The sequence below is a fragment of the Pieris rapae genome, chromosome 11 (genome assembly GCF_905147795.1).
Source record: "Pieris rapae chromosome 11, ilPieRapa1.1, whole genome shotgun sequence".
NCBI classification, from domain to species: Eukaryota; Metazoa; Arthropoda; class Insecta; order Lepidoptera; family Pieridae; genus Pieris; species Pieris rapae.
In genome coordinates this window covers 2,712,371-2,731,978 of record NC_059519.1, presented here as the reverse complement: position 1 = coordinate 2,731,978, position 19,608 = coordinate 2,712,371, and the positions used below count along the sequence as shown (strand labels likewise).

Below are 19,608 nucleotides of genomic sequence, written 5' to 3'. Positions count from 1 at the left end.
CGGACAGCGCACTTGTGTGAGTTTCTATGGGCGGCGTTGTCACATTAGCATCAACCTTCTGCCCATTTTCATATAAATTAAATGTTTTTTTTTGTATAATTGAACAAATTACATAAACCACTAACTAAGCCCGCGACTCCTTGTGTATTGATAAGTTAAGTATCCTAGTACATCAGCTTCTTATTAAACTCCTCGCGAAATTTAAAAAAACAATAATTAGGTTATAAAAATGCAAAAATAGGCAAAATCATTTAATCATCTAAAATGTAACACTTGATCCCTATAATTAAACGAAGTACACAGATCAATGTCCGTACTAGAACCAGCAATGGATATAACTTTATTTGGGCTTGTCCGTACAATGGCAGAGTACACGGTTGTTGAAGACACAGGCAGTTCAACTCTAACATCTCCAGAGTAGCTGAGCTGATAAAGATGTTGGGCCGTTCCTCCCGCTAGAACACAATCGTCAAGGAAAGACGCCACATGAATGCCATGATCGGGGATATCGAAGACTGTAACAGCGTCCAAAGAGCGTAGATGCCATAACGCAAGACGTGGGCCTCCGCCACATACCTAAAAATTAAATTAATAATAAAAGTAATTGGTTAAATAAACATAGATTTCTGAATATTGACGGGATTTCTGGTTACATCAGCTAATCACAACTAATCAATTTTTTATATATATGTAAGTTTTTTTACAAAAGTAATACAATTGATATTAAAATGGTATTGAAGCTTTGGTACTCACAAGCCAATCATCACTTAGTGATGCTGCACCAACCCACTTGCCCACATCAGGTCTAGCAACTTTACTATTCTTATATGGTTCTATTTTATTTTGACATTTGCTAGTTCTCAAATCCCAGAGTAGAACTAAGCCATCTTCACCAGCGGAAATGAGTTGTGTAGTATTACTGTAAGGGAATTATTATAAATATTGGATGCTAATAAAAAAATAATATGACTAAGAATGAAAGCATTAAATATTTTCTTTAAGTAAATAATTATGATATTAAAATAAAACATGCATTATAGTTCCAGCAAAGGATATGCTAAATTTTCCCCACAATAATAAGTATCCTTACTATTCATTAAAGATTAAATTTTGTCATATCTCAAGTGTGACCTTGCAAGTAAATAAATAAAACAACACAAACTAATTCAGACAGCATCTTAATAAATAAGACTGCAAAATTAAGTATCAAGTATTTTCTCCAAATAATTTTTTTAAAGAAAACAGTAAATGGTTCCTCCATATAGTTTTTTTATTCTAAAGAAATACATTCTGTGTTGCATATTAAACATATCAAAATACTTACTTGCCATGCACACAGTGCACAAAGTTGTCATGTCCACTTAATGTCTGTACCAAGCTACCATCTTCCAAGTTAATAGCATACACTTTATTGTCACCACAGCCCGCGTACAACCTCTCTTCATTGTCAGTCAGCCAAAGGCAATTAATATCACATTGTACTATTGATTCTGATTTTATCCGCATGGTCCATGCTGGTTTGCATAATTTCACATTGAGGACAGATTTCCAATCCCAACCATAAATTTCATTGACTGTTCCAGCTATTAAAAACTTTTTAGTACTTACAAGACTACATATTTGTTTGCCTGAATCAAGGGTATGAATTTGTTTAGCTTTATTGTAGTCTGGTGATAGTAGCTCTGGGTTTGGATTAAAAATACAATCTAAGCTGAAAAATAAAGCAAGTAATTGTAATTTTAAAAATGCAATATTTCAATGACAGGCGGATTATTTCAATGAAAGGGACGCCCTTTACAAATTTAATTCAAACAATAACAATATAAGTATTAGTTTTAATTATTGTATAGAGCATAATGAATAATATAACCTAAAAAGTTCTTATGAAAATAAAGACAAAACATAGTAAGAAAACAATGATTTGCAAATGACTAAACCTTCCTTAGCTTATATATACTATATTTCTTTAATATTGTTATTACTTACTCAAAAACTGCTAATTGACCGTATATATTACCGGCTACTAAATATTTACCACAAGGTGAGAAACTTTGGCATAATACAGTATTGTATAAGATTTTGTCAAGCATTTTAGTATATTAAATTTAATAAAAGCTTGTCTGGAACTCTTTCTCTCCAATGATTCAAACTATCGTAAAAAGTCCTGTATATAGATATTTATCGTACCTCACGAATGATATTGTGAATTATGAATAATTTAATAAGTAGGATCTACAAAAATTGAAATTACACTTTTTTAATACTAAACAAAAGTATCAAGGAAAAACAAAATATTACAACAATATAACCATAGAGTACAACTAACTAACTTACTACTTAGGCAGACAGTATAGTATATACTGAATAAAATCACAAAAAAATTGACTAAATATTAACTAATAAGAGTAAATATAATGAGTTTCAAACTTGGTTATGAAATTATGGACGATAAAGGCCCTTTGAAACTAATATTAAGCCTTTCGAATGGTGTAGTGACTTTAAGGAATTGTGCCTCTAATAACTTTCTCATTCTCTTTTTCTTAGCTGTGGAAGGATATTTTAAGGCATTTCAATAAAAGTTTATATCCTATTCCTCTCTCATCCTATTTATATTTTATTAGATAGGAGCACATAGAGCTAACTTAAACAACCTGGTAATAGCAGCATTAGAACTTAGGACGATTTTGCGAAAGGGAATGGCAAAACTAAAAGGTTTAATAGGAAAGCGAGCAAGACTACAGAGCTAAATAGTGAAATTACAGCTGATGCATCATGATTCGTCTTATCTGTGGAATGCAAGAGATGTGCATTTATATCGATATTTTTTCATATACATTTCCTACCTTAGGCGCAATTTTTCACCTTTTTGTTGTTCAATTTTGTACATTTTTAATTAGTTTAAGTCTCCTTTAATTATTTCATGTACAATAAAGGACTAATTCTTTACCGGTAAAATTTCGATGCCTTGGACATCCCTAATCGGCAAAAGATCTTAACTTTCTATCAAAATGGACGTGTGTTAAAAGCGCAGACGATAGGAAATTATTTTTATTCCATGTTATTGGTAAGATATTTATAATTTCAGCTCTATATTTAATTTTCAGTACTTTGTAATATTCTTAGCTTCGAGATTCCACTTATGGCTTCTGGGGAATTTTATCTAACAACTGCCGAGATAGACAAGTCGCATTTTGCAAATTTAGTTTTTTTCTTAGTGCGTTATGAGTTCTTCCTTTTACAGATAAATCTCTGACAAGATGTATAATGGAATCGGGTTACAGACCGCTCGAGGTTCTGGAACTAATGGATATGTGCAAAGAAATTGGGCATCTGTTAGAAGAACGAAAGATTCTGTAAATTATCGTACTGAAGACGAGATAGCTAAATTGGATTCTGCGTCAAATAAACAACCAAACCAAGAAATTCTTGATCATGAGCGAAAAAGAAAGATAGAAGTTAAATGTACTGAGTTAGAAGATAAGTTGGAAGAACAAGGGTAAGTTGCATAGTTTTGGTTTGAGGTTAATAATATATAATGTAGACCTAATACATTTGATCATTGATCCTTTCTAAATCAACTATTAGAATATTTCTAAATCCAAACTATTGTTAATGTACATTTTTGTATGTAGTAAATATCACAAAGGTTTTAAATATACTATATACTAAGAACTGTAACTTATTTTTTCTCATTTTCATCACGCAATCATATAAGATTTGAGATAATTAATCAGTGTTATCAATGATGCATAGATTGCAATTGGTATACAGTGAAAACCGTTTACAATGACATCTATTGTAAATTATTGTAATAGACAGTTACTTGGCAATATTATTTGACTGTGGGTACTTGATGTTTAGAATAAATAAATGCATTTTTAGTTAACATTACTCTTTACCAAATATTTGTTTGTTTAAATACATCCTATAGTACCTGTAATACATATTTACTGTTTCTGTTACTCCGTCTCTTTTTTCAACAACAGTATATTAAAGTTATTGGGATTAGGATTACATAGTTGTAACTTGAGATTGATTTATTCTATACCCACTTTACAATCTCTACAAAAAATACAAACTCTCCCCATAGAACTCATAGAAATAAAGTAAAAATAAAGTCTTTTAAAAAATACACCGAAATTCCTAATGTTCTAAAAAACACATTTTATGAGAGTGTTAATTCTTTAAAAGATTACATTAACAGGTGTGAGAACTTGTGTGAGGGGGACACAAGTTGTACTGCTTTAAAAATAAAAAAAAAATTAAAAGAAGTATCTTTAAAAACTGCAAATACATATAACTTTCATACAAATATGATAATTCTTTATATATATTATAGCTTGCTACTACAGATTTAAGGCAAACCCTCACAATTTGCTATTTTATGACCAAAATGGATAGTGTGTAATATTATCATTCCCATAAACATCGGCTTCCCAGGCATCCCAGGTTCCTGATGTAGTAAGAACAGTATATATATACCAGTTAAGGAATATGATGCCACTGTATTGTTTTATGTGTAAAGCGGAAGATGTTGTAGTCAAGACAGCTTTAGTGATATGTAATATTAAAGAATATTTGGTTTTTTGCCAAAGTTGTTAACTCAAAAGCAAATCCATGATGGAAACCTGTAATTAAATAAAAATGATTTTATTTTTTATATACATAAATTATGTACGATATATGATTCATACATAATTTATACACTTACAATTCACACATTACAATATTTACACTTAAATAACTCGTTCAGTGGCAACATAGGAAAATAATTATTTGCAAAAACAACTCTTAGAAAAGCTATTCTCAATAATATGTTATATATATATGTATATAACATATTAAACAAAAGCACATATATATGTATATATATGTGTTTTTGTTTACTCAAGTACTACAAATTTTAATAAATCTTATTTAAATAATGTTATAATGACGCTCTATATCCGCCGTATAATTTTTTTTTTTTTTTTAATTTATTAATATTTTTTTAAAGTAATATGCGATCAAAAGATTTGGGAGTGTTGGCAAGATATTGCGAATTTTTTACAGAAACATCTAAAAATCTTCTCAACAGAAGGATAATTTGAAAAGTCGCTATTTTAAAAAAAAAAAATTCCTAGGAATTGAATGCACTTGTTATATTTCCTATGACAATTATTGATCTCTACCCTAAAAATCTATTACAATAGAATCACCCCATTTGGGGGCAACAGCCCCTGCGCACGAGTCAAATCAATAATTCAACGGAGCAAATCACCCTTCATACAATATTCAAACCTACCCCAGTCGTGTTCAGTTGACGGCCGTACGACATGAACGTCTTATCGCTTATTTTATGGTATTTGTAAAAGTAATTTCGCGATTACAACACCGCAATGCATTGGTAGGTTCAGGTGCGATGCGAAGCAAACGCTAACCGTGAATTTATTTTTAAGTTTTCATTACACATCGCTTGTTCGTTGGGAGTCTACGTAAATTGTGGCATTGCGAATACGCGATGTTTTATTTCCATATCTAAGAAAAATAGTCGTTTGATTTAATAATGAGTGTCTCATTGGTGTGGCTACGCAGGTTGCCGAAAGAGGAGATAGCGGCGCGTGTGGCGGCTTTTAGGGCGAAGCTGTCGGAGTCTAGCGGCGATAAAGACGTACAGAAGGACGAATATGGCAGAGTTCTGTGAGTACTTACGTAATTTTAAATTGACGTCGCTGTTTCTGTTAGTGATGGTTTATTTTTCTAACGTCGGTTTAATAGATGTAAAGTAAAAGTGCCCCACTAAATCACTTTGATACAAACTAAACTAACAAACTAAATTTATGTGCAGAAACGTACGTTCGAGTCTATTAATGTGTTCGCTTCTTTTTGTATGTTTTTTATAAGATATTTCGATGAAGAATTATATTTTTAAAAAAGATTTCTTTCTGTATTATAAATTTGGTTTCGCTTATTCAAAATGATTTATGATATGATTTTTAAGTTTCGTGTACCTACATACTAAATTGTAGATACGTACTAGTCGTCTCTTAACTACCTCATTTAATGTGCTGAGAATGTTACTTAGTGATCGGCCTAGGCCTACACCCTGTCTTCTTTGCCGATGAGTAGGGATGCCTACAGGATCAAATTTAATGACGTGGAATAAGTGATTCCTGACTATCTTATGTTCCATAATAAATGTATTTTTTTTGATAATTCTGTTCTTATAATACCTATTTTTATGATAAAGAATAATATATATCAAGTGCCTTTCTATATACCAACAAATCTTAGGTTTTCTCAAATAAATTCTAGAAAACTATTCCGTAACATTTTCTTACGTGCATTCGCGATTCCTACTTTCGTTATACGGGCCAAGGTCGATGAGAAGTTTTCTTGAATTTGAGTTGTTACGTGCAACTACAAAGACTTTCTTGTTGTCCTCAATCTTGAATAGCATCTAGTTTTTATTTAGAGAAATTGTGACGTATTTTCTTACGTATGAAAAAATAGCCTTTGTATCTATCTATATACATAGCAGTTTAGAGTTTTACTAGGCAATCTACAGTTGTAGGTTTTCCAAGTTTCATTGAATTTGTAAATTTATTGATGTTGTAAATTTTTTTTAAGACATCATTAAATCAAACAATAACATTTTAGCATCTCTCTTTATGCATAGGTTTTTTTTATTAGAAAGTTGGTCAAGTAATTTAACCTTATGTGTTCAGCAGCGAAACAATCAAATGTTTTACCGGAAATTAAATCGAGGACCTAAAGGGTTAACGAATTGAATCCACCAACAGCTTGAGCGCTTAATATAATAATGTTAAGTGATTTTATATAAATTACACATATTGTGACATATTTCTTTAATATTATCGCAAAATTTTCCATTTTAAAAGAAACGATACGGTAAATTTTACAGCAATAATTAACTATCACCTGAATCATTATTGATTCCACGCATACGATATGTCCTTCGAGAAGACACATAAAAAGAATTAATATTTTTAAAATTTTATTCCATTCGTATATGAATGCAAAAATCTTAAAAATAGATAAATATTATGATTCCAAATTATGTAACCTAGAATTCCTACTAGAACAGATCTTATTAAATGTTGAATGATTTATTGTAGTAGAAGTATATTTTAAGCATTGGTATGCATGTTATTAGATATACATATATGCTGTAAAACTATAAACGTAGGGACAGTTTAATAATTTTACATCTCTAAAATAATAATGAGAGATTTGGAAATTGAAATGCATTTTAATATGGTGTCGTTTATTAAAATGTGTGGTATATATCCCGTAAATAAAACTTTTTTGTAGCTTTTTATGTTACTAACCGCTTAGTTTTATGAATATATAGATTAACTCAAGGCATAACACCTGCGCGAAAGCGGAGTTTTGCTACTCCTGATCCAGAATTTCCCCTATATCGATCGGACTCAACCCTATGTAGAGGGTTATTACGTCAACGAGTCCCCTTTTGTTGTAGAAGAGGTTTTATTAGGTCAATTATAAATATTGTTCTTTTTTCACAAGTTTGATTAGGTATTTTTTGGTATCCAAATTTTTTTATAATGTATTTTTAATAGTAGTAAAATTTTTCTCAAATAAAGACGTAATATGAAATACAAATACAAATGTAAATTGGTAGCTATATTAAGAAAAGTAACTCTTAAAATAGCTACCAATTTACATTTGTTGCTTTTATCGAATTATCCATTATAATTAATAGATTAGCGCAACCTCTGCCAAACTCCACGCCAGTTTGTTGTGATTAGCTAAAGATAGAGAAATGAAGACACTAACTCGTTACTTTTGGCAACTGTGCCTATCAATCTCGTATACAAATTTATTTGTCTGGAATTGTATATGCTAAAATATTGCTTCACTCGATAATGTAGAGTAAAAAACCACTTAAGATATAGGAATGTATAAACAATTTTTTTACGTCTTCGCGCCTTAATTAATGTATAGGAATGTCAAGCTCATACGCAATTTAAAAAAAATTACAAAAAAAATAAATAATAAGAATAAATGTTTACTTGCCACCACTGTGGATAAATATAGTTCATTGTTTATACCGGCGATTTTATATACGAATACTCTTTTAATATCATGTTATGAGACAAGGCATACTGACGGGCATCCGTTAACAAAGAGGCGAAAAAAAGTATAACAAAAACATAACAAATCACCTAGTATGTAGTGAAACTACTAACAATTTTGAAGTAGGAAAAAGTAGTTTTTAGAACTTTAAGGTTATATGTAAGTTAGTCCATAATTGAAGCTTAGCAAGAATGGTGTACTTCATTAATTAATATATATTTATAACAAGCTAAATTAAAAAAAAACTCAAAATTTACTCCGAAGTTAAACCCTAGTTACCAGGCCCATTTTGTGCTAATATAAAACAAATTGATTTATGTTTATTTTTAAAGCTAATAAAGTATTGAAGAAAAAATATCTATAATAATAATCTAAATATTTCTGATATGTATGAACAAATATTGTCTTAACAATTATTAATATTGTTCACAAATTTTAACCTACGATGTTGATCAGTTCATAATAACGAAAGGCATTAGGATCCCCAGTATTGTATGGTTTCATTAGTTTATATATATTAAATTCTTTAGCTTTTTACGTATTGTTTAATGAGTGTATAGTTTTGCCAAGAGTTACGTAATCCCCAGTTGATAAGTGTTTAGGTTGTGCAAATACTTTAAAAATACATAAAATTTTACTAAATATTTGAAACGAATGCCGTATTAAAGTTTTAAATAATATTTGTTCATGTTCATGTTCTTTCATGTATCCAATAGTTTCTTACAAAAATAACAAATTGCTATAAAACGTCAAGATTTATATGAATTTTATTGTTTGTTTCGACGAAAGAGCGATAAATAAAATCAGCGCTTACGTTGGAACACTACAAGTACAGCAGTTTCCAATAATCGCTGTGCCGAATCGATAATTGGCAGAGAACATTAAATGGCGGTTTACAGAGATAATTTTACATTTCGATAATTAATTAAGAAAAACTTGTACTAATCCTTTATATCAAAGACTGGAAAATCGTAAAGAAAATTACAGGATGCCATTATACAAGGGTTCATACGTTTAGTGACGCCTCCCATTAGACGCCGAGGGTTTGCGCAGGGTGCGCGCGTCGCCGTACATCCTGTTATTTCCCAGTAGCGCCGCCGGCCCGGTTCCGGCCGCTTCGCAATGTAGTCGCACGACCCATGCCTTGAAGTCTTCCAGTAGTTTTAAGCAACCAAGTCTTCCATTAGATTAAGTAGTTTAAGATGCATAGGGACAGTGTGGCGCGACGCGAACATAACAAAATAGTATTTGAGAGGCTTTGGCGAGGCACGTTTCAAGCAGTGCTTGCGGGACCTCGGCGACCAAGAGCGTCCTCCCACGACCCAAACCCCGATATGTCGATGGTTCCGACTTTGGGGCATAACGAATGCAACATGGCCGATTCTCTTGAGCCCGCGCTACGAACTATTCTGGCTGCCTGTCTAAGGCCTAATAACTGCTGCTGTAGATGTAATTGCGCCTCCGATCGCAATCATGTTAACAATTTGCAGGTCTGTCCCTCCGCGGAGGAGAGGAAGAACCTACGCTCAGTTATAAGGTGTGCATTTATCGATTTGTTTGTATGTAGGTCGCCCATTAATTGATCGCATTACAAAAGGATTTTACACTTGGCTGCAAATAACTAGAGTCGTTTACGGCGTTTCGGATCGCATGTGTGCCTAATCTTATCGATTTTATTTTATGTTGGTAATTAATTTTCAATTTTCCCAATTTTAGCGCACTTAGGTGCAATTCAGGTAATTTCTTTAGCATTCGTATGATTTCCAAACATAAAATTAACTTTCGTAACATCGGATATCCGGTTTAGATCTTTCAAATCGTTACCAAACATTGGCGCTTGATTGTAACGTACAAGGCAATTTTTTAAAATAAATAATATATTTAAAAAAAAAATCTTTAAATTATACCCCTTTGCAATTTTTGATGCCGAATCAATCGAGACTTTATTTTCTTGAAAACTGTTTTCATAAGCCTACGTCTTTCCAGCGTACGTGAAACACATGCTGTGGCTGAAGCCCAACAAGAAAAAAACGCAAGATTACGAGATGCGTTCGGCATATCACCTCGTTTCGTGGAGGGGACAAGTCTTGACCCAGAAAGACGAGCTAGGGAGGAAGCCCAGAAATACCCGTTGGTGAGAACTCCCAGCCATGAGAAGGAACAACGAGATCAGGTTTCAAAGAAGAAAAAGAAGCGGAGGTAGGTTTAAGACCGCATTATGTAATATATAATGTATTAATGGCCTGAATGTTGTTATATAGACCACGTTTTACGTGTATACAGTCAAAACCGTTAACGACGACATCGTTTACACATACCGGTTATATTGACCAAAATCAAAGATTCGCATTTCGAGCAGTGTATAAACGGGATGGAAGAAGCTGAAAATTCAATAATAAATATTTATATGTATAATAAATAAGGCGATATTGTAAAACTGAACAGCCAGATGGTTTATTGTTTCCTATTAATAGCACATATATTGTCCCCCTAATTGTTAGAACCACATTTTAAATATTTGATCAAAGTGGCTACCGTGGCAAGTGTGTTTACATACAATAAATAATTTATAGAAATATTTAGTTCATTTATTCATCGTAAATAATAAACTGTATTCCCTACATTATAGAATTGTTTTAAGACCTGATGGCGTTCAATCTCACACCAGATTATCCAGATAATTGTATCAGGCCATGTAATTGATTTTATTGATTTCAGTGCATCACCAGAAGTCAAAAGGTCAAAGAAGAAAAAATCCAAGAAAAATAAAAAAGAGAAGTAAGTTGGTCGTATTACATAAATATTTTTAAATACTTACCCAAACAATTATTGTTTTTGTATTTAGACAGGTGAAACTGCAGTTAACGCTAGAGTAAGTATATATATACTTACATTTAATAATTTAAATAAATTACCATTAAAATAATGTAATTGAAAATTTCAGCGAAAAAAATATTTTATGGCGGCTTATACGTAGGTATGGTTAATTTTTATCAGGAAATATCTTCGTAGCTTAATAGTAAATTCTAAGAGAAGATGTAAAAAATGGATTGACATATTAAAGTAACATATCTTAATTGTAAATGATCGAGACCGCGGCAAAGGAGGTTTATAATATTGAAACAAATAAGTAAAGATACATAAAATTTTTATAATACATATAATATGTATGTGCCAAAAATTTTGCAATGTAATGCTTTCTAGCGTGTAGTAATTCAAAATATATAATTTTTGAATACTGATTATTATGTATTTTATTATTTATGAGCTTTTGACAGGTGCAACTCTTGTTTCCATGTGCATTATAGATGCACCTTAAGATTATAGTTTTTATTTTTATAAATAGCTTTCCAACATACTTATGTTTTTACAATCCTTTACTATAATAACCTAGCCGATCTAATTTTGCATCTGCTACTCATGGTAGTGCATTCAACTTTGAACATCTACGCAGTTCTAACTTCTACAGCTCGTCTTCAGGACTAGAGTTAGCGATTACTGCATATGCTTTAATAAATTAATATAATTAAACAAATATGTTTTTCAGGAATGAATCCAGTAAGAAGAAAAAGAAACGCTCCAAATCTTCTGATTCTGATTCGTCCACTAGCTCCGAAGGCAGCGACTCCGAAAGTTCCGCCGACGATCGTCAGAAGAAAAAGAAGAAGGTGAATATTTACAACGGTTCCATATTTTTCATTTTGGGACATGGGAATGTTGAAGACAATGTTTTTAAGAATTTTCTCATTTACGCCTTAAAATAATGTCTTCAAGTACCTCAGATCATAGACTAAATGTTGCCATAAATAGAATTTTTCTTTGTGACTTGACACCGGGTATCACACACACACTCGAATAGTTTTTCTGAAAGGATTGTTAGTAATAGATTCTGGATAGACTTAGCACTTTGCTTTCTTTTCTTTTTTATTTAAAAAAAAAACCACTTCAGCCTGATACGATGTCTAAGCACTTTCTTCCTGCGGGCTTAGTCATTTGAGGCCCACCTCTGATTCTTTAATGAATTTTTATTGTATAACATTCCCGAGCTTTAAACCTAATTGCTGTGACGCCCACTTAAATTTCCGTGTCGCGGCTAACCCATTTTTATTTTATTTATTTTTCTGTAAATACAAGAAATGGACAGTAAAAATTATCTGTTTAACTGTGCATCATTTCATAGGATAGCCATCTTTATCTGAAGAAATAACGTATACTGTAAGTATATCACAAAGTAACACACACACAGTTAGGTGAACTAAAATATACCTAAGAGTGCGTCGACATTGTGACTAACTGTGAGAGTAAAGTATGGGAGGCAAAGGGCGATTGTTCGGTTAAGTGTGCACAGTAATGCATGGTGTTTGTAGTTACGATGGTGGTATTTCGCGTTCCCTTGTGTGTGGTAAAACGTGTAAAATATATCAATATGTTCTTGAACAAATTAACATTTGAATTATAAACTGATTTCATTTCAAATTTCCCCATAGCCTAGCGAAAAAGCGGTTAAATAAAACAAAGTTTTAAATCAAATGTGTTATAGTTTGTACATCTGATGTTGGTTTAATTTTAAAAATTTGTTCAATTAAATTGATTTATGCCCCTCCCTTAAAACCCTCTAGGGTTCTGTCAAAGCAATTTTCACGTTTTTACCTCACATGTATTGTATGATATCGTGACTGATTTTCAAGATGTTAACTAATCCATAACATTCTCCCTTCTCATTGTCACAAAACTAATTAAGGATGCTCAACATGTTTAAATGGTACACTACCACCACCGTTTGTTTAATAAGGTACGTCCCGATGTGTCTTATATTTCATTCAAATTTGTGTCATAAGTATATGTATTTAATCAATTGTATGTGTCACTAATTTAGATGTTGTAAATATAACTGCACTAGTGCCAAACGTCCTTTAAATCACCTGTTTTATTATTTTTATTTTTGAAATGAGGATGTTATGGATACATTTTTATAACGTAGGAAGGATAAATTTCAGAGTAATTGCTTTCGTGAGTAGCTTTTAATGTACACTTTGAAAGCCTAAATTTATTTAAAGTACATGCATGAAGAGTTTTTGTTTGTATTTTTTTTTACGAAATTCTTCAGTGACGGTTTTAAAAATGGCGTATGAAGGATTTCTGTTAGTGAAATGTTTAGTTGCCATAACCACTAGTCTTATTGTATTGGCACTGGTGTTTTGAATCGCTTTATTAAGTTCATATTCTTATACTTGGTTCTTGAATTCTATACAGAAAAAATCAAACAAGCGGCGTGCCAGCAGCATACAATCCAGCCGGGAGAGGTATGTTGAACGATTATATTAATTTTTCTAGTAAAATAATAAGTATAATATATTTTTAAATACAGGCAGTATACTTTTAAATCTTTACCAAAATAAATGAGAATACATAGTGAAATATATTTCAGTTCACCTGAAAAGCAAGAAAAAGACAAATACTCTGAGAGGCCCATTGAGATTCAAGATAATGAACGAGGAAGGTACCGTGACCGTGAAGACCGAAATCATAGATTTGACGACAGTAAAAGATCGCGACAAAGTGCTAACAGACACCGCGACAGGAGCCCATCTTATGAAGGGCAGTCTCCAGAAATTAGATCGCCGGAAAGAAAGCAGAAATCGTATATTACTAAAATAGAAAACAAAAAGAAAATTGACAAAGATGAATTTGATCTGGAAAAGCCAGTAGAAAAGAATAAGCGGGATCGACGGCGATCACCGTCGTCTGATTATGAGACAATTCCAAAGAAAAGTGACAAGCGCGACAAAAGAGGTTCTAGTGAGTCTCCGCCACCAGAGAAAAGGCGACGTCGCAGTCCTTCCTATAGTAAAAAAGATGATCAATACTCACGAGAATCAAAACGCGATGACTCATATTATCAAAGAGAATCTAAGAGAGACAAATATCAGAAAGAAACTACAAAAGATGAATCCTACTTAAAATCATCTAAAAGGGATAATGAAAGATATCATCGTGATAAATCTTATGAGAATAAAAGATCTATAAGAAAAAGCGAGTCTCCTGATTACAGACGAAAAGATAGCAACAGAAAAGACGAGCGACCGGATGAAAGAAAAAGATCCGATGTTGAAAAAGGGAATTATAGAAGTGAGCGCTATGAAAGATCTCGTAATAATAGAGATGTGGATGATTTAAAGCGAAAACGAAAAAGAAGTAGAAGCGCGTCTGAAGAAAGGAGAAAATCTCGAGAAGTTTCTCCAAAAACTAGTAATAATAATAAATCTTATAAAAAGGATGATCATAAAGAACCAGAAAGATATTATAAAAACTCACGACAAGATAGATGCCACTCACGCGATTCGAGTTTAGATTCTCCGCCCCGACAAAGGCAAAGCACTGTTACCAAAGTAACAACAAAAGAAACCTATTACAAAGATAGGGATCAAACTCCTTCAAACGACCGCAAAAAACGTAGTCCTTCACATGATTATTCTAGGAAAAGCCCTACGCCTCGTAATACTGATAGAAAAGCAGAGAAATCCAAAGCAGTGGCAAAAGTAATTGAAACTAAGCGTAACCGGAGCAAGTCCCCTAGAAAATCTCCTTTATCCCACGAAAATGATCGGTTTTCTAAAGAGAAAAGAAGGTATTCTCGGAGCAAGTCTAAATCAATGTCTCCTTTAAAACGCGCGTCTAAAAAAGACAAAAAGAGTATTACACCAACCAGGAAGTCTGATAGACGTACTTTATCTCCCAAAGTAGATCGCCGAGATAAACGAGCGGTTAGTTCTAAAGAAAAACATGAAAAAGATAAAGATGTAAAAGAATCTCAAAAGGAAAGATCAAAGTCGCGATCAGACCCAAAGAGCAGAAGCTCTTCGAGCCTTAGCTATTCACCAGCACGTCGTAGCCCAGAGCGTTATCGGGACATCATTGAGAAATTGCCTGAAAAGGACAAAAGGAAATATATTAAGTCCCCGTCAGATTTACAACCTAAGAGAAAGAAAAACAAGGAAGATTATAAACCAAAAACGGTTTGTATGAGGAGTTCTTCCAGTGAAAATGACGATTCTGAAGAAGATTTTCTTCGGATGGACCTTCACGCGCGTCAGGAGGAATTGAATATGAAGGAATTGGATAAACTGAAGCAACGACTGGCTAAACTGACCAAAGCCACAATGGAACGTATTAGGATCGAGGAAGAGAGTGGTCCGTCCACTTCACAAGGACGCAGTGAACAGAAACTAGAATGGGAGATTGCCAGTAAATCCCCAAAGGAAGCTGAGAATGAAATTAAAACTCAATCAATCAAGTCAATCAGTCCAGTGAAGATTGACAGCTTAAGGAAGGAAAGCCCTGCATTGCACGTTGAGAGCTCTAAAGTGAAAGATGGAAAGAAGAGCAAGTCCCGTAGTTGGTCGCGAACCTCTTCTCGGTCACATTCAAGGTCAAAGTCGCGGTCACGGTCAAAATCTAGAGTGAAATCGTCACGGTCACGGTCGAAGAGCCGCATGAAGTCATCACGGTCGCGGACTCCGTCAGGATCACGGTCACGTTCCAGGTCTTCGCGTTCAAGATCTAGATCCTATTCATCATCAAGGTATTACTTATAATTAGTTACTGACTGCTCAATAAGAACATATCGTATACATTATTAGAAATAGAGTTTAGCGTTATTATAAAGAAGGATTTATTTTCTGTATTAATTTGAATAAATTGAAGAAATTCCTATATTACAGCTAAATTATGAATATAAAAAAGCTCATATGATTTACAATTATTAACCGAATTATTGAACATTACATTTTATTCTTTAGATATTCCTTTGGTTGCATAAAAGTACATCTTTAATTTTTCTTGACTAGGTATGGTTTGAGCCTGAGCAAACTGAGCAACAAAGGAGAGCCATCTTAGGCTTAAGCAGTACTAAATTACCTTTTTTTATTGTAACAACACTGTTACGCCATTATAGTTCGAAAGCAATTATAGATACTTAATATGAAAAAAATAAAGTTAATTATTTTGTGCATAAAAAATAATTATATTTATATTTCTAGTAACCCTATACAATAAATCATTCCCGTAGCCAAATCTATTGTGACCTTCGTTTTATAGATCTCGTTCTTCTCGATCCAGCTCGTACAGCAGCAGAAGTTCTTCTCGATCTTCGCGTAGTTCATCTCGTTCAACGCGATCTTCGAGGTAATATATTCAAATACCAATTAAAACAATTTAACAGCTAAATGATTACACTTCACATCTGCCATCTAATTAAATAGGTCTCTTAGGTATAAAATGACTGCACTCAATTTAATTTACGTTAATAAAAAATTTATATTCAAATGATCATCATTCAATTGTTTTATTAATATACTAGGTAACAGTAAAACAGATAAGGTGGGACAACACAAAAGTGTAAATAATTATATTGCCCCAAATTCAGTTTCCGCAAAACTTTTCTTTTTTGTAAATTCACCTTATTATCTACAGACATTTCATTGATTCATAAAAATAAATCCGTCTTCGCACTGCTTTAACTACAGTGCTCATTTGTCTCCTTTCATTACAACATAAAAACTATTTGAAAAAGAGATTTAGTTTTTATTGTTTTATATCCTTATAAAATACTGTTTATTTCAAATTCCTTTACCCCAATATATACCTATTCCCGTTTATATAACTGTACACTAAATTAAGTGTAACTAAAATCAATTAACGCAAGCACTAATAATTTGATACTAAACGCGATCGTTGATACACATACGTAATCAGAACAATGACGGGCGTGTACGCGGATTACCGCAGATCGAGTTCGACGCGCTCCAAGTCGCGCTCACCGTCCATTCCGCGACGGGCGGGTTCGCCAAGCTTCCTCGATAGGAGGCGGATCACGAGGTAGCGCGGGCTGTCTTTTTGCTCTCATCGCTGATATTATTGTAATAGTCACATTAGGTCATGTTCAAGTATTATGTAGATGTTTTTATTACTCTCCCAAAACTAAAAGTCTAATCGCACCGTGATGTACGCATCTCTTTTTGTCACAGCGGATTTACAAATTGCTTGAAAGGGACGAAAGAGTAACTTTTATGAAGGTGGTTCAATTTAAAAAAAATGCACGTAAATTTGCTTACACCTACTTGACGGTTTTCTTGTTTGAATTTATTGATATATTATTCATTGAACCTAATAAATGTTGCAGTATACTTAAAATTAGGCAATACAAAACCAATTTACGTAATACTTGAATGCTTTTTTGTTGGAAAAAAGTTGTACAAGAAATAATTATACAGTTTAATAAAAAATAATTTCTATAACATGTGTCACATTTAACCTCGAAGTCAGTTCTTAGCTTGATTTATTTTTTTATCTATTAATATTTTGAGCTAAGAACACGTTGATTGTGTATATCCAATCTTAGAAAATATTTTTTCTTTATAAATATATTTTATTGATTAATGAGATTTTATATTGTAAAGGCCGTATTTTTGATCCTGTACAGCTTTTCTTAAATAACTACTATATTTAAAAAATCTAATTTTGATTTATCGCAAATAATATTAGCTCAAGAGCACTGTGTCGCACATTTTCTTTCACACGATTTCTTTTAGTAGGGATATTGACATTATGTTTTAATTCGTATAAACCGGCATAATGTCAATGTCTAGAGTGTTTTAGATGTTTTTTTTTTTGAGTGCAGCTTGTTTATGCTAACTAGTTATGCTTCATGAAATGTCGTAATATTTTTTAAATTTTACTTACTACCATTAGTGACGCGGAAAGGATAAAAAAATATTACGACGTTCAATTTTTTCCTTTGCTGTTGTGTCACATGTTGTTTTTCTTTATTTATAGAAAAAAGTCACGCAAATATAGCACCGGTTCTGAAGATTCTTCTAGTAGTCGCTGAATGCAGTTTTAGGACATTCTTAAATTATTATTATATATATTAAGAAAAATAAATAACATTGTAAAGAAGTTTGTATTGAAACATAACATTTTTAATTATATCGGATTATTTTCTTTACAATGTCTGCCTTTTAAATAAACTTGAATGTAGCCATTTTATAAGTGCTCAATTTTAAAAAAATTCTGCTTGTGGTTATGTATTTCTAACACTGTCCAATTAAAGTTAATATTGAAAATTACCATGTGTGAGAGTTGATTAATATTGGTGTGACACTTTCTTACTAATGGGTATTAATTATTATTACTAGGTTATTGTAAATAATAATAGATAAATTAATTGTGAGTCACTTTAGTTTTATTATGCATTTAGAGAAACAAAAAGACTATTAACCTTAAAAAGTAATGTTACTGAAATGAGTTAACAGAGTTTTTTCTTTCCTAGCGCACCAATTATAGACGTAACTTATTCCTCCAAGAAATACAAATACAGGCGAAGATGACTACGTAATCATATTATTTAGGGATAAGTGACAGTGTTGCCAGTTGTAGAAATTGTTCTATTTTATGGACATTAGTTTCAAGTGTGTTTTTTTGTTCAATATTTGTGTTATTAAAATTTATTATACAATTATTATGTTTTCATTTTATTTACTTGCATGGTAGAGATCGAGCTTTATCATACACTCCAGTAATGTTATTGATACATTTTCTTTTGTTCCTGTATTGCTAGTTATGGCTTCGACAAAGGTAAGCATATTTTTATTACGCTACTAATTATTGACACGTAACAGTTTTCCTGTTTTGAAGCATGTTACTGATTTACTAACTGTATACTAACAGTAATTAACAATACAGTGCACGTAAAAGGCCGATTCCCTATCGGAGACCTACCCCATCGACACCATCATCAGGAAGTTACTACAGCAGCAGAACCTCAGAACGCAGCTGGTCGCGATCACCGCGTCCCGAATAAAAATAGGACAAATATACGTTGAGTCGCTATTAATTTTTCCGTAGAAACTACGGATATAGAACAACATTATGTATTGGCGGGATTTTTTTTAATTATCGTCAGTTATTTATTACTATATATATTTTTAGTCAACCAATAGAGAAATTTAAATTTTTACTCGGCAATAATTAACTTGAGATTGATGAATGTATGAAATAGCAAGTACAGTATAAAGGGGAGAATTTATATTTTAAAAAAAAAGGTAACGCCTATTAATAATTATTTGAATCTTAGTACCAAATACTCAATTATTTACTTGTGTCAGTCTTGAAACACATATTCTAGTCATGTTCCAAAATCTAGTCAAATACTATTTAATAATTTATTTTATTCCTATTTTATTTAAATTATTTTTTCCATGTTATTTTTATATTGTTGGTAATTTTATTAATATTATTTTTTGGAGATGCACCAGATACTCAATACAATAATACTCATAAGTTTTAGGATAATGTGCAATATATTTATTGACAATGTATTTCTATAAAGCTAGTCATTTACATAAATAATGCAATGATATTTTTAAGTTAAGTCAGAATTTTTAATAGTTAAATAAGTAGTCAAATAGTCAATCTACATACTTTGTAAATTACAACATTAATTAATTA

General features: G+C 32.1%; 2 protein-coding genes across 13 annotated transcripts; one reads left to right on the top strand and one right to left on the bottom strand.

Moving 5' to 3' along the window:
* Window positions 1-238: 238 nt before the first annotated feature.
* LOC110997919 (THO complex subunit 6) lies at window positions 239-2,687 on the bottom strand. Its single transcript, XM_022266297.2, has 4 exons — window positions 1,987-2,687; window positions 1,325-1,711; window positions 754-919; window positions 239-576 (listed from the first exon to the last, which is right to left on the bottom strand). The coding sequence occupies exons 1-4, from the start codon at window positions 2,088-2,090 to the stop codon at window positions 256-258; spliced, it is 978 nt and encodes a 325-aa protein (XP_022121989.2). The 5' UTR covers window positions 2,091-2,687; the 3' UTR covers window positions 239-255.
* Window positions 2,688-2,893: 206 nt separating this feature from the next.
* Window positions 2,894-19,216, top strand: LOC110997922 (peptidyl-prolyl cis-trans isomerase G). Of its 12 annotated transcripts, none has more exons than XM_022266302.2 (12): window positions 2,894-3,064; window positions 3,242-3,496; window positions 5,575-5,679; window positions 10,087-10,299; window positions 10,819-10,878; window positions 11,648-11,768; window positions 13,354-13,403; window positions 13,529-15,682; window positions 16,198-16,284; window positions 16,888-16,977; window positions 18,719-18,735; window positions 18,844-19,214. In XM_022266302.2, the coding sequence occupies exons 2-12, from the start codon at window positions 3,258-3,260 to the stop codon at window positions 18,981-18,983; spliced, it is 3,276 nt and encodes a 1,091-aa protein (XP_022121994.2). In that variant the 5' UTR covers window positions 2,894-3,064; window positions 3,242-3,257; the 3' UTR covers window positions 18,984-19,214. The 12 variants fall into 12 exon arrangements, with proteins under 12 accessions (XP_022121994.2, XP_022121993.2, XP_022121996.2 ...); XM_022266301.2 differs by having other exon boundaries at window positions 16,855-16,977; XM_022266304.2 differs by lacking the exon at window positions 18,719-18,735 and having other exon boundaries at window positions 2,895-3,064.
* Window positions 19,217-19,608: the final 392 nt, after the last annotated feature.

What these genes read in the sequence shown, in the direction of transcription:
- LOC110997919 (XM_022266297.2), bottom strand. Translation starts at nt 2,090, where the DNA reads ATGCTTGACAAAATCTTATACAATACTGTATTATGCCAAAGTTTCTCA. An exon ending in GGTCAATTAGCAGTTTTTGA is followed by an intron (nt 1,712 to 1,986) that starts GTAAGTAATAAC and finishes TTTATTTTTCAG; the next exon opens with CTTAGATTGTATTTTTAATC. An exon ending in GTGCACTGTGTGCATGGCAA is followed by an intron (nt 920 to 1,324) that starts GTAAGTATTTTG and finishes ATTCCCTTACAG; the next exon opens with TAATACTACACAACTCATTT.
- LOC110997922 (XM_022266301.2), top strand. Translation starts at nt 3,258, where the DNA reads ATGTATAATGGAATCGGGTTACAGACCGCTCGAGGTTCTGGAACTAAT. An exon ending in GATAAGTTGGAAGAACAAGG is followed by an intron (nt 3,497 to 5,574) that starts GTAAGTTGCATA and finishes GTGGCTACGCAG; the next exon opens with GTTGCCGAAAGAGGAGATAG. An exon ending in ATACAATCCAGCCGGGAGAG is followed by an intron (nt 13,404 to 13,528) that starts GTATGTTGAACG and finishes AATATATTTCAG; the next exon opens with TTCACCTGAAAAGCAAGAAA.